General features: G+C 42.6%; 1 protein-coding gene across 1 annotated transcript in view; it reads right to left on the bottom strand.

The window, feature by feature from the left end:
- Positions 1 to 1,340: 1,340 nt before the first annotated feature.
- Positions 1,341 to 15,029, bottom strand: part of LOC137439274 (uncharacterized) — a 57,410-nt gene continuing 43,721 nt past the window's right edge. The window contains exons 6-11 of the mRNA XM_078768045.1: positions 14,036 to 14,179; positions 4,022 to 4,138; positions 3,796 to 3,927; positions 3,463 to 3,612; positions 3,205 to 3,355; positions 1,341 to 2,056 (exon numbers count right to left, since the gene is read on the bottom strand). Coding sequence (XP_078624171.1) covers positions 1,956 to 2,056; positions 3,205 to 3,355; positions 3,463 to 3,612; positions 3,796 to 3,927; positions 4,022 to 4,138; positions 14,036 to 14,179 — 795 coding nt within the window. The 3' untranslated portion in view covers positions 1,341 to 1,955. The remainder of the gene's footprint in view (positions 2,057 to 3,204; positions 3,356 to 3,462; positions 3,613 to 3,795; positions 3,928 to 4,021; positions 4,139 to 14,035; positions 14,180 to 15,029) is intronic.

Below are 15,029 nucleotides of genomic sequence, written 5' to 3'. Positions count from 1 at the left end.
CTCTATCTCTTTGCTGATGACTCCACTCTCTGCCGCTCCATTCCTCTTCCCTCAGATCGGCAGTCTGCAGCCTCCTCACTCTCTGAAGACCTGGACAAAATCACAGACTGGTCAAACAAGTGGAACATGTCTTTCAATCCTGACAAATCTCACTCTCTTACTATGTCTCTCCGAAAAGATCGACTGGACAACCCTCCCATCTACTTTCTCAACAATCCTCTCCAAGAAGTTCTGTCGCTCAAACTTTTGGGTCTCACTATCTGCCATGATCTTTCTTGGGAAAACCACATTTCCAAGCTGGCCTCCAAAGCCAGTCGCCGACTGGGCATCCTCCGTCGTGCGAAGTCCTTCCTCGGCACACCTGAGCTCCTCACCTCATACAAGGCTTTCATCCGCAGCTCAATGGAATACTGTTCTCCCCTATGGGCTGGTGCTCCTGCCTCACACCTGGCTCGGCTTCACGCTGTTGAATCCAAAGCTTTCAAAATCATTGGAAACTCCCACGATGAAGCTATCTCTGAGGGCCTTTCACTCACTCACCGCAGGCAGGTAGGTGGTCTTTCTGTCTTCTACCGACTCCTCTCCGGCCTTGCTCCCCCAGCTCTCTCTGTGCTCTGTCCCCCAAATATTCCTACAGGTCGCACAAGATCTGCCAGCAACCCTCTGATGGTTAAACTGCCGAAATCTCGGCTCTCTGCTCACCTTCACTCTTTCATTCCTCTCTTCTCCCGCCTCTGGAACAAACTCCCACACTCCCTTCAATCCCTCTTCTCCCTCCAGGTCTTTAAAACAGCTGTTCACCACCATCTCTTATCTTCCCCCATCCAAAACCTTGATCTTTTCTACCCCCACTAATTCACCCCAGATCCACCTTGTTTGAAATTCCAACTTCTTTCCTGGAAATCCTGGCAGTGTCCATATGTTTATACCTCTCCCACCCCCCCCCCCCCTTCACATGCCTCCCCCCCAAAGCCCTCTCCCTCCCACAGATCTCTCGATGTCTCCATGTCTCTCGGTCCCTGCTCTCAAATGTTGTGGTTGTGTCCTTCCCCCTCTCTCCCCATCTTGTCTACCGCTCCCGATGTTATTTGTTTTATGTGTCTGTTTGTCTTTCTGTGTGATTAATGTTCGCTCTTTCACGAGCCTCGATCTTGTATACAAAAAAAATACAAACAAACAAAAAAAAAAACAACCACCTAGGATGCATTGACCCAGCATATTTGGAGAAATTCGAAAATTATTTACTGTGAGTTAAATTATACTGCGATGTAACCCGTAGACATTACGGAAATGGCGGCCATCTTCCTGGTGTGACGTCACAGCTAATCATGAAGAAAAAGAACATTTTGACTTTTAATCGCAAAATTACCCAACTTTGTAAATTACAGATCAGAAAAAGACACGTCATAGCTATTTTATCAGATATTAACGGATAGATTAGTGGCAAGGCTGTCTGAGCGTTTGGATTCTCCTTTAAGACATTAGGGTGCTGAGTTCGAGCTCATGCCTTGCCATTGAATTAACACCAGGTGGGTTGACACAGCTTGTCATCCTTCCGAGGTTGGCAAAATGAGTACCAGCTGATTGGTATTAGAGGGCACAGCTGCACCGCCAGAAAATGATGCAACCAGTATCCAATGGCCGCGCATAAACCATCAACACTAAGGGGTAAGCACTGTACCATTGACGATTTAAATTCACAAGCTCTACATAATCTAATAGATAAATCATGCAATGGAAGGGAAAAATCAGGAAGGTCAATATTATGACGTAATGCTGAGATTGAAACAAAGCATGAGGTGTGAATGTGGAATGGCATTATGACGTACTACTGACATCATAACATAGTATTAACATCGTTGCCAGACACTGTATTATGATGTAATGTTGATATCATAACAAAGCTTCTTTCATGATTCCGTGTAACCTTTTCTCATCATAGTCCATCCGGGTGATCATGCGGTCAGTGGAGGAAGGAGATTTTCGCACCACCCCTTCAACTTGTCACGTGATTGCAACTCGTCCATTAGAAAATCTGAGTTCGTCTCACCTGACCCTAAGGTCGGTAAAACAATGGGCAACATATCGACGTTCTGTTAAAGTGAGATGTTGATGCTACAGCTAGAGGTTGTTCAGTTGATGGATAAGTCATTGTTACGGAGGGAGGTCACCATGTTAAAGCGGAAGCTCACCATGTTAAGGCTGGGGTTCTCTGTTTCAAGGCAGGAGGTCTAAAGGGTTTAACGTGTCTAAAGGATCTTAGGCATCTCAGGGTCTTAGAGCTCGAAAGGTATATTGGGGCCTAATCTTATTATAATTCACCAAATGTCTGCCTGTCTGTTCCCAGGTACCACAAAAATGGCTGAATCGATCGCAACGAAATTTTAGGTGGGTAACTCAGGGACCCTCTGGAGTAAAATAGGCTATATTGTTTTTCGAATTTTTTTCCAATCTTCCAATTTCCAATTTTCCAGTTTTTCCAAACACGATGGAATAATATTTACCGATATGAACAGTGATGTGGCTTTTGTTGAAATTCTACAAATACTGTTTAGATTTTGATGATTTGCATGTGATATGATTTAACGGATGTTTAAAATAAAAAAGCCTTCAATTTCTGATATTTTGCCTTTTCATTTGGGCCTCCCAATTGAAGCCCTGCCCATAGGGCGGGTACCGTTGCTAGTGTGTAATTAATACACCTACTCACCTTCTGTGTGGACAAACGCAGACAAATGGACCTAAATGCAATACCCTCTCCTCTGGTGAGGATAACTCATCTCAAAAAATATAAAGATATAAAAATAACTCAAAAATGTAAAAATAACTCAAACATAAAGTCATCTTTTGGAGCACCAACTCTACTATTTTGTGATTTTTACTGAAGATTAGTTTGAAATTGTGACCATTATCGACATACTTGTCAAAACATTTGTTTGCCAAGTAACAAACAGGGGTGATGAAAACAACCTCGTCCACCTTTGGTAGAGGAGGTAAAGATAGCTGCTCTCGCCCACAACCACAATTTTGCTATTCCCCCGTGTTGTGCAGGGGGTGTTTTGTCACAAAACCTCTAATGTTTTGACCCTTTATTAATCTCAATACAGTGTATGGGCCACCACTATAAAATTTAGTGGTTTGGTTATACCCTGGTGACAACAACACTACAAACCGCCAAAATTGTGCATCCATTGAACCTGTTACCTGTTTGGCTGTAAATCAGGCTGCCAAAGGTCACAAGCTCAGACTGGCTTGTTGTTTGGACCTCTCTGCTCTTCCCTTGCTCCCACTCTTCACGACTCTCCTTGATTTCGCGTCGAAGAGAAGAAAGTTGCACCAGAAGATCCGCGTTTTCCTTGAGAAGTAAGCAAGTCCGGCGTGTTAACCCCATGGGGATTAGAGTACCCATCCCTCACCTGGAGGATTTTCTGTTTCCTTTTGAAAAGCACTAGCTCATTGTACCTGCACGAGGCGTTGTCTCTGCATGCGGTGCACCCGGTCCTGCGTGGACAACTTGCAGCTGAGAGTTGTGACGCACCGCTCCAGGTGTACCTTGTGCCGGGACAGCTCTACAAAACACTCTTTCCCACGTGCTTCTTCTTCCTGTGAGCACTCGTATTGCACACAACCTGTTAAATGCATGTCTTGTCTACTCGGACACACATCTGCAAACTCTCTGCAAGGTCACCGAGCCTGTCCTTCCAGGTGAAGCCCATGCACACGACATATCTCATCACCAGACTCGGTCATATCACCTTAGCCTCAGCAACATGTAGTCATGCTGGACATACTTACGGCAGGGGTTTGTGGTCGGGAGCGAAGCAAACGCACAACTGAGTGTTTCAGATCACGTGGAGACTGAAGGTCTTCAGAACACGCATAGACCTTCGCCTGAAGGGACTGCAAGCGGTGTTCAGCTTGTTGTGCCTAGCACGGACAAACCGCAATCGGTGTGGTTATTGGGGATTCATTGAGCGACCGCCAACTACAATGTGAAAAGACCGTGTGGTGCCCCTCTCACTCTTTGCAGATGGTTCGAGCGCTGAGCCCTTTGTGCGCCAACAAGACCCCAGATGGCTGTCAGTTTCTGCACCAAATTGCTCACCATTTTTGATGATATTGCCAGTTCTTCCTCCATCTAAAGCGCACCACAGTAATAACAAGGAGTATAACGTTTATTGTCATGTGATTTGGAACTAACCCTAACAACTCTGTGGACACATTTATGGTTCTTCTTGTGTTGTCTAATCTCCCATGAAAAACACAGTCATTTGTGCATCAGTTTGTGTATTTGTGTGATGTCTATCCCCCTTCATAAGGGTAGGTTTTAAAGGCTTTGAGTAACGCTTTAGGAGGGATTTCAGTGGGGTTTTAATGGGCAATCTTTGAACACGACAGTGTGTCCACTGGTCAAAAGACCTAAAAAGACCTAAAAAAAGGACCCAAAATACCCCAATGACCCTGTTGTGGAAGAATCCAATCCCTCGGGTTGGCTGCATAATTTTATTGGCCATGCACATGGGAGAGAGATAGGAAATAATTACAGTGCCCTCTCCCATGCGCATGGCCAATAAAATAATGCAACCAAAGGGATTGGATCTTCCACAACAGTTTGGCGTAGTTGACAGGATCGCAACATCCCGGTGGACGGAGGACCAAGAAGGATGAGACAATGGAGGAGATGCGAGCTGGTGGCCACCAAGGAACAGGGTAAGGGGACTATTATAGGTGACCTTCTGTGTTCTTTGTATGCTTAGCGTCCACCAAAACTTGCTCCCTTCGCGGTGTTCTGACTACACTGACGTGACCTGGAATATAGAGATTAATCATTTTATTGGCGAAGGGTTCAGGGAACCTGGGCAGGGGAAGGGGTCTGGGATCTCTATTGTAACTGGGATTTACAACTAGGTCGACAGAAGGGGTCTGGGATCTCTATTGGAACTGAGTTCCACAACTAGGTCGACAGCAGGGGGTCTGGCATCTCTATTGGAACTCGGTTAAACAAACTAGGTCGACAGCAGGGGTCTGGGATCTCTAATAGGAACTGGCTTCCACAATTAGGTCGACACAAGAGGTCAGGGATCTCTGAGTGAATCAAGAGGCTCCACAAGTTGGAAAAGGGGTCTGGGACTCTTTTAATAGGATTGAAATGGGCGACAAATTGAGTAAACAAGCACGCCCTGATGGTCCGCTTACAGGAAGATGCAAATGATATTAGTTGGACGGATGTATGAAAAAGATGTTCACCTCTGGCAGGAAGCATAAAAATTGGTATATAAGTGTTTTCAGGTATGCTGAATTGAAATAGATGTGGAGACATTTGATAGGATCAACGTAACGTTCTCAAAAATGAGATTTTGGGGGACGGGGTGTTTTTGCATTTATTTCCAATTTCGCGCTATTCGCGGTACAGTTGGTAGGATGGTACAGTTGGTTCTTGGCCTGCCATCTCATTGTGGCTTCAATGATCATTTAGCAGCATACATTACTGGAATGGGTATATAAATACCTCTAATATGGTGTATTACTTATCACATTGTGTTAGTTATCTCACTCTACATGGACTCTCAACCATAACTGCTCTGGCATCAACTGCACTGCAAAATGAGGAAAATTTCGATTTCTTTAAATGTGCCACAATTTAATAAATTTCAAAATACACCTGCATGTATATTTCTTCCAATCCATGCTAAATGGAATAACAGTCCCAAATAAGTAATATAGACAGTGTTTCTCTGGGAACATGTAGTGTAATGTGCAATGCTACTGGTAATCGAAAATTGCAAAAAGACATATACTTTTTTTCTCTATTTGGAAGTTAGATGTGTGGGCAGTAATATACGTATGTATTCTGTTCAGAAAGTTGACAACAGACAGATATGGAAAGACTTCTTTAATTCACAAAAAAGATGTAACATGCAACATAGTATAAGCATGAAATTTGGTAACAAACATACAGAGCCCTTGATCGCCTACATTTACCCACAATGTCAGTTTCTTGTTAATTTTCTAAATGCTTGAATATACCCCAGGGCTGCTCAAACATAGGCAACAATGTATGACAGGGGAATTTTAAGATACCAATTACTCTGTTACGCAAGTTATCGATATTTAGAAATACACCAGAAATAAAGCCAACCACTGAATTTCATAGAACCAGACAAAATAAAGTCTATGGTTAACAGTCCACAAGTGCACCTCTATAAGTTATATGTCAAGGACAATGTTAATTAATAAATAAAAAATTACATTATTTGTACATAACAAATGTACATGTTGTGTTATGTTATGATTGTGTGTTCTATAATAGACGGACATATCTATTATTGTATATATAACACAATGGACATGTAAATAAGATGTAAACCTCTAACAAGAACATTCTCAACCAATTCTCTGACATCATCAAAAATTAGTACCACGTTGAATGGCTATTCAAAGGCTATGTCCAATCAGCGAAACTAATGTTATGTTATGCTTATGACGTATCCATCATAACTATCACTGCAGATGTGTTCTAACCTGGCGATTGTAATGTCCATTCACTGTTTCACACACAATGTCCATTCACTGTTTCACACACACTGTCCTCCACATGCGCACAGCTGTGTGCAAGGCAAGTTAGCTTTGTAACATTTTCACCTGCCTGTGCAGTTACTCATGCAGGCACATTTTACAAGTTCGCGACAGGATTTGGATGCTTCTGTCTGAGCACTCCATAGCGGGGACCAGGTATCCTGATGTCTCTCCCAGCCTCAGTCTGCTGGAGATGGTGTACATGCGTTTGCGACCAGTGACTGACCCCAGATGTGGCCGGCTTGGAATGCCACACGCTTAGCATGTTGCAGCATTGGTTGGGGGGATGTTTTCCAGATTTCGATTCCCAAAAGCAAACAGCCTTTTCTGTGTTTCATTGACTTTAAGCAGTGCTGACGTACGTTGGTAGAGAAGTACGACAAATCTCTCGAGTATGTCCAAATCAGCGTCACTCAGTAGGAGTGGGGAATGGGATAGTCTGCTGAAGAGTGACTTGAAGACGTCTGATGTTCTCCAAACCTCCCATGCTGTCTTTTTGCCAATCCCGTAAAATGCCGATACTGAGTCACAGCCCGAGAATGCATGTAGAAATAGCAATCCCTGACACGACTCATCATCCAACTCTGCTGCAATGCTGTGAGCAGATATCTAGCGGAATGATTTACCATGGCCAAAGGCTACCCGCAGTTCACAGTCCTTTAGAATATTTGCTGTTCTTATGGCTAGAACAACAACGTCTGTGTCTGTTGCCTGTGTGAGGATTCTGCAATGACCTTGTTGATATGCATGAGATGCATGCAGGAGCATTCTACCGTCTGCTTCGTCTTGTGTACATGGTGTTATTCCAGAAACATCACTGTGTGGATTGGTGATAACATTCTCTTGGCAAGTTGTGAGAAGGAGTTTACTCTCAGGTGGGTGGAAGGATTCCATGTTACTTGCAAGGAACTTAAAGAGTCCGGTTTTATTGGAGTCTACCCTGAGGAACGTTTTCCAGTTTGGTGGTAGTCGGGTGTTGGCAGCAACTCGAAGAGGTTCACCCCTGCCACGGTGTTCTCGAGCATATGACTTCAAACTTCCATCCTTGTATACGTCCCATACAACGTCCAACCGAACCACAGACTGTAGTTGCTTCGCCAAATGTTAGAACGACCTTGTTGGACTGTTTGGGGTCAAGAACGTACATCAAGGCTGTCCCATCAATGATCATGACATCAACCACAGGAGCATCTACTGGTCGTGGTGCTAACGCCTCCAGACTGCCCATCAGATCTGCCTTGTTTCCTTCACGCATTGAGTTGTTCTCAGCGAGTGACGGTGGCCATGGATGGTTTTCGTGTTCGAAGAATGAATCGAGGTCTCCATCTCGGGACTGACATGAGATGTACAATCTTGAGAAGAGCTGCACATCACTCTTCATGGCAGCGGTTTTTGTGCTCATTCTGGATTTTTTTTTCTGCCCTGATTTGAACAGTGGCAAATTGTTCTTGTGGATGGGGTCATGGAGTGATTTCGATGATCCAGACAATCTCTCCTCTATGAATCCTTGGTACTGCATGTTTCCAAGTTGTTCAGCTGTTCGGATGGGGTTCACCACTGCCTCTGACATTATCACTTTTGTGTCCAAAGTCACCAGGTCAGAACTGTCATCTGAGAAATGGTTTCCCATGTCCTCAAATGCTTCGACAACGCTCTTCATGTTTGAAGCAAACAGTTTCTGTTTACTCGGATCTGTTCGTTCGTGGTGACGGTCATTATCTGCATGTTTGTGAGTGTGCTTTCACTCGAACTCATTGAGAATCCTGCTGATTTCAGGACCTGCCACCATCCAACGTTTCAGGGCTGACTCATCTTCGGTGATCCCAATGATCCATCTGTCATCTTTCAAAATGGCGTTTTGTTATTGCATATTACATCTTTTTGTGAATTAAAGAAGTCCTTCCATATCTGTCTGTTGTCAACTTTCTGAACAGAATACATTCGTATGTTACTGCCCACACATCTAACTTCCAAAAAGAGAAAAAAAGTATGTCTTTTTGCAATTTTCGACTACCAGTAGCATAGCACATAACACTACATGTTCGAGAGAAACACTGTCTATATTACTTATTTAGGACTGTTATTCCATTTAGCATGGATTGGAAGAAATATACATGCAGGTGTATTTTGAAATTTATTAAATTGTGGCACGTAAAGAAATCGAAATTTTTCTCATTTCGCAGTGCAGTTGATGCCAGCAGTTATGGTTGAGAGTCCATGTAGAGTGAGATAACTAACACAATGTGATAAGTAATACACCATATTAGAGATATTTATATACCCATTCCAGTAATGCATGCTGCTAAATGATCATTGAAGCCACAATAAGATGGCAGGCCAAGAACCAACTGTACCCTCCTACCGCGAATGGCACGAAATTGGCAAAAAATGCAAAAACACCCCGTCCCCCAAAACCTCATTTTTGAGAACGTTACGTTGATCCTATCAAAAGTCTCCACATCTATTTCAATTCAGCATACCTTAAAACCCTTATATACCAATTTTTATGCTTCCTGCCAGAGGTGAACATCTTTCTGATATTTTGTCACCTATCCGCCCAACTATATACAGTCACGTGAAAAAGTAAGTACACCCCATGTAAAGTTTTGACTTTTTCAACATATTTCAACATACAGCTATTTGATCTTCATTTCAACAATATTGATCATAAAGGTGATATAATATAACAAATATCATGAAACATTTACATTTTGTAGTCCATTGTATAATTAAAATAAACATAAATGCAAATTTCGCATGTGGAAAAAGTAAGTACACCCTTGGCTCTAATAGGTGGTATTGCCCCTTTTGGCAGAAACAACCTCAAGTAGGCGTTTCTTATAACTGTCTACCACTCTCTGACATCGACTGGGAGAAATTTTTGCCCACTCCTCCATGCAGAATTCTTTCAGCTGTGCGATGTTTGAGGGGTTTCTTGCATGCACAGCCCGTTTCAAATCCCCCCACAACATCACGATGGGATTTAGATCCGGGCTTTGACTTGACCATTCCAGAACCCTCCATTTCTTCCTTTTTCAGCCATTCCTTGGTGGATTTACTGGTATGTTTAGGGTCATTGTCATGTTGCAAGGTCCACCTTCGGTTGAGCTTCAACTTTCTGACAGATGGCCTCACATTATCCTCAAGCACCCTCTGGTACAATGAAGAATTCATCGTGGATTATATGATGGTGAGCTGTGCCCAGGCCCTGATGCAGCAAAGCTGCCCCAAACCATAATATTTCCACCACCATGCTTTACAGTTGGTATCAGGTTCCTGTGGTCAAATGCTGTCTTTGGTTTTCGCCAAACATGTCTTCTGGTACTGTGGCCAAATAGCTCTACCTTTGACTCATCTGTCCAGAGCACATTGTTCCAGAAGTGCTCGTCTTTGCCTCGGTGTTCATTGGCAAACTTTAGTCTTGCCCTGATGTTCTTTCTGGACAGCAAAGGTTTGTTCCTGGCACACCTCCCATGTAGATCAAATTTGTGCAGCCTCTTTCTCATGGTAGACTCGTGCACTTTGACATCAACAGTGGCAAGAGCTACCTGTAGGTCACGTGATGACATTCTGGGGTTCTTAGAGAATTCTTTCAGCATCTTGTGGTCTGCTCTCGGGCTGAACTTGCTGGGGCGACCTGGCCTGAACAAGTTGGCAGTTGTTTGGAATCTTCTCCACTTGTAGATGATCTTCCGGACAGTCGAATGATTGATTTCAAATTGTTTGGAGATCTTTTAAAATCCCTTCCCAGACTCGTAGGCATCTATAACCTTCTTTCTGAAGGCCTCAGAGAGCTCTTTTGATCTAGGCATGGTGACGCCGCACACTTCAACAACAAAGAGCAAACCAAACTAAATGTCTGAGGTTTAAATAAGACAGGTTCCTCCAAGATCCTCTCCAACGATGTTCTAATCATTTGCACCTGAGCTGGTGCACCTGATTCTAATTTTAGGTATTTGAAGTAGTGATAAATGTGGGGGTGTACTTACTTTTTCCACATGCGAAATTTGCATTTATGTTTATTTAAATGATACAATGGACTACAAAATGTAAATGTTTCTTGATATTTGTTATATTATATCACCTTTATCTATCAATATTGTTGAAATGAAGATCAAATAGCTGTATGTTGAAATATGTTGAAAAAGTCAAAACTTTACATGGGGTGTACTTACTTTTTCACGTGACTGTATGTTCAAGAGGGCACTGAAATTATTTTCTATCTCTCTCCCATGCGCATGGCCAATATAATCATACAACTAACCAGAGGGATTGGATTCTTCCACAACAACCCAGAAGACGTGAAAGAGCGAGAAGAGCCAAAATAGAGAAAAGAACCCGCAGACCCAATGGACCCCAAATACCCAAATGACTGAAAAGACCCTAATACCCTTAAAGACTGAAAAAGACCACATAAAGCCATGGAGACCCTAAAGACTCCAAAGACCTTTAAAGATCCCAAAGACCCAAAAGACCATGAAGACTGAAAATACCCCATAGACCCAAAATACACAGAACACCCTTAAAAACCCCGAAGACCCAAATTACCCTAAAGACCCAGAAGACCCTGAAAGAGCCAAAATACCACAAAAACCCAAAAGACCCTGAACACCCAAAACACCCCAAAGACCCTCAAATACCCCAAATACCAAAAATATCCCAAATACTTTTAAAGACCCCAAAGACCCAAAAGACCCTGATGACCAAAAAGATTCAGAAAACCGAAAAGACCCCGATCACCCAAAAGACCCTGAATACCCAGAGGAACCAAAAGACCACAAGGACCCAAGAGACCCAATAGGCACCTAAGACCCTTAAAGATGCAAAAGCCCCAAAGATCCAAACAATCCAAAAGACTGAAAAGACCCCAAAGACCCAAAAGACCACAAATACCCTTAAAGACCCCAAGGACCCAGTACACCCCAACTACCTAAATTACCCCTAAGACCCAAAATACCCCAAAGACCCTTAAATACCCTGAGGACCCAAAATATCCCAAGGATGCAAAAGACCCAAAATAAGAGTAATTATGTCTCTTCTATTGGAAATGTAGACAGTGATTTGCAAACCGAGCCTCAAGGGTGGTGTACAGAAGCTTTTTTGTTTTAAATTACAATAAATACAAGTTGCAGGGAGGTGAAATTTACTGCATGTGATGTGCAACACTCGCAGAGTAAAACGAGTGCTCATTTATGTTTGTACGATGTCTAATCTACTATAAATGAATGAGGTGTGTGTGTGTGACTGTGTGTGTGTCTGTGAGGCATACTTTTTGTGTCTATTAATTACATACGTCTATTAATTAATTACGTATTATGTACTATTGAAATGTACCTTTTAACTCTTTAGACTTTGAACTTTGAAGACCCTTTTGAACTTTGAAGACCCTTTAAGATCCTTAAGACCCCAAAGACCCCTAAAGACCCCAAAAACTAAAAAAAATCCAAAAGTCCCCGAGAACCCAAAAGTCCCTGAAGACCCAAAAGTCCCCGAGCACCCAAAACACCCCCGAGTCTGGCAGGCACGTATGCTACAAAGCGGTGAAGACCAATGAAAATTTGGTCCAATAGACCAATGGGCCACCTAAGGCTTTAGACTTTGGCACGCTCATAAGGCTGAACCGTCGAATAAACTATTCCAAGCTGTCATTTTTGATGGGCTTTATACGAGTAAAGTATGTTTCCCATCACAATTCAGAATATCGATCTGTGCAATGTGAAAAGGCGTTGTGAACATATTTTTGTTTTGCATTAATCTTCGGCTCTTGGTGGATCTTAGACACAAATCACATGTGGACAAATACATTGCTAAACATCATTGTATATACAGTGCCTTCAGAAAGTATTCACACCCCTTGACTTTTTAACATATTGTTGTGTTACAGCCTGAATTTAAAATTGATAAAATTGAGATTTTTAGGGCACATATCTACACAAAATATGCCATAATGACAGTGAAAACAAGTCCATAATGGACAAATTGTAAAACTATCATTATGGACAGTTTCACAATTTTTACAAATTTCACAAAGCCATTCCAGAGTTGCTTTCGCCATATGCTTGAGGTCATTGTCCCGTTAGAAGGCAAATCTTCTCTGCAGTCTAAGGTCTTTTGCACTCTGAAGCAACCTCGAGGATATGCCTGTATTTGGCTCCAATCATTGTACCTTCTATCCTTAAAAGTCTCCCAGTCCCTGCCGCTGAAAAGCATCCTCAGAGCATGATGCTACCACTACCATGCTTCATGGTAGGAATGCTGTTAGATGGGTGATGAGCTGTGCTTGGTTTCCGCCAGATGTCGTGCTTTGTATTCAGGCCAAATCGTTCAATTTTCGTTTCATCAGACCACAGAATCTTTTCCCTCATGTTCGCAGAGTTTTTCACTGCCTTTTTGCAAACTCCAGGCACGTCATGTGGCTTTTTCTCAGGAGTGGCTTCTGTCTGGATACTCTCACATAAAGCCTAGATTTGTGAAGTACTGCAGAGACTGTTGTCCTCTGGCAGATTGTCCCATCTCAGCCAAGGAACTCTGTAATTCAGTCAGAGTGGTCATTGTGTTCTTGGTCACCTCCCTGACCAAGGTCCGTCTTGCCCGGTTGCTCAGTTTGGTCGAATGGCCAGCTTCAGAAAGAGTCTAGGTAGTTCCATATTCTTTCCATTTCCTAATGATGGAGCTCACTGTGCTCTTGAGAACTTTCAACGCTCTAAAAAATGTTTTATTCCCTTCCGCAGATCTATTCCTTCTCACAATTCTATCTCGGAATTCTACGGCTAGTTCTTTGGAATTCATGGTGGAGTTTCTGCTCTGACATGCACTGTCAACTGTGTGACCTTATATAGATAGATAGGTGTTTCTTTCTAAATCATGTCCAATAAATTGAATTGGCCACATGTGGACTCCAATCAAGTTTTAAAGACGTCCCCAGGATGGTCAAAGGAAATTGGATGCACCTGCGCTCAATTTGGAATGTCATAGCAAAGGGATTGAACACTTATTGACTCAAGACTTTTCAGCTTTTCATTTTATTTTTTTTAGTAAAAATGTCCAAAAAGAAATTCCACTTTGATATTATGAGGTAATATGTGTAGATTAGTGACAAAAAAATCTCAATTTAATCCATTTTAAATTCAGGCTGCAACACACCAAAATGTGAAAAAAGTCAAGGGATGTGAATACTTTCTGAAGGCACTGTATATTATAACGTGAATTACAAGGAGATTAATAGCCAATGCACAAATAGACATAGTACCAAAAGTTTAAACGCCATCTCGTATATGGATTATACCCCCATTGGGTTTGAACCCAAATTCAGAGCATCGTGAGCCATCAGTCCAGATGGGAACAATAAATAAACAGGCAAACTGGGTTGTTGAGACTATCGATCATTACAGTGACTTCGGCTCCGAACTCGAGTCGCGTCTGAAAAACAATATGGCGTCAGTATCTGCAAAATCCTCACCTCATGCACACGAGCACGCAGGGCGTGAAGATCCGCACAACGTGGTTCGGCCTTCCTCTGAAGGTCTTCCAGGCGGTGAGACAGGACGAACATGACCTTCTCCTGTTCCTTGATTTGCCGTTTCAACTCGATTTGACTCCTCTCCTGTGAAGGCCACTTGATAATGGACTCCAATTCCCCCATTGTATAGTAAACATTTATATTGTCTGCCGTTCCCAACAATCGTTCATTCATTCGGTTTATTCATTCACTACAAATGAACGAAATTACAAATATATGGAAGAATCTGGATCTGTACAAATGGCAGGCCTGAAGTTCGATGTTTTTCCAAGACGAGGACAACACACGAAAGGCAGAAGGGGAGAGACAAATAAATCTACATTCACACCTGCAAACTAAACATTGCCTTTTCCGTGATTCTTTCTGTGCGAGATGCATTCAAATTGGCAGTCAATCTTGTAATGTGCAAGGTCAGGTTAATCCATAGGTCTCTTAAATCATCTCAGAATGTCCTATCTTGCTATCTATCCAATGGTAAGAGCTGCAGTTCTACTCCATCCTGCATTGTCTTTTCAAAATCTCTTTCTTTCGTATGTACGGGTAGAAGCAATACATCAACATTGTTTTGAGTAATATCCTGGAGGTAGGTATTCCTCATTTCATCATGTCAGGGATGCAATGGGCTAGTGAAGCTGTGCAGTGCGGGGCAAATTGGTCTTTAGCTGCATGAGATGCTAAACCATCGATGGTACCGTATTTTTCGGTGTATTAACCGCACCTTTTTATCGGCAAAAAAGGTTAAAAGTTAGGGGTGCGGTTAATACACCGGAAAATACAGTATTGCAGTTCGAGCACATTTGAGCCACGCAGTCGATTCCATTGCTCGCAGTATTTTGCTGTGTTAGATTTGGGGCAATACATGACCAGGTAGTTGCATCTTGAACTAGAACGACGCATTCCACTGCATAGTATAGCATAGAGCGCATATCACTGC

The sequence above is a fragment of the Myxine glutinosa genome, chromosome 14 (genome assembly GCF_964187855.1).
Source record: "Myxine glutinosa chromosome 14, kmMyxGlut1.1, whole genome shotgun sequence".
Taxonomy (NCBI): Eukaryota; Metazoa; Chordata; class Myxini; order Myxiniformes; family Myxinidae; genus Myxine; species Myxine glutinosa.
The sequence above is the reverse complement of the archived record's forward strand: the minus strand, read 5'-3'. Positions and strand labels throughout refer to the sequence as shown.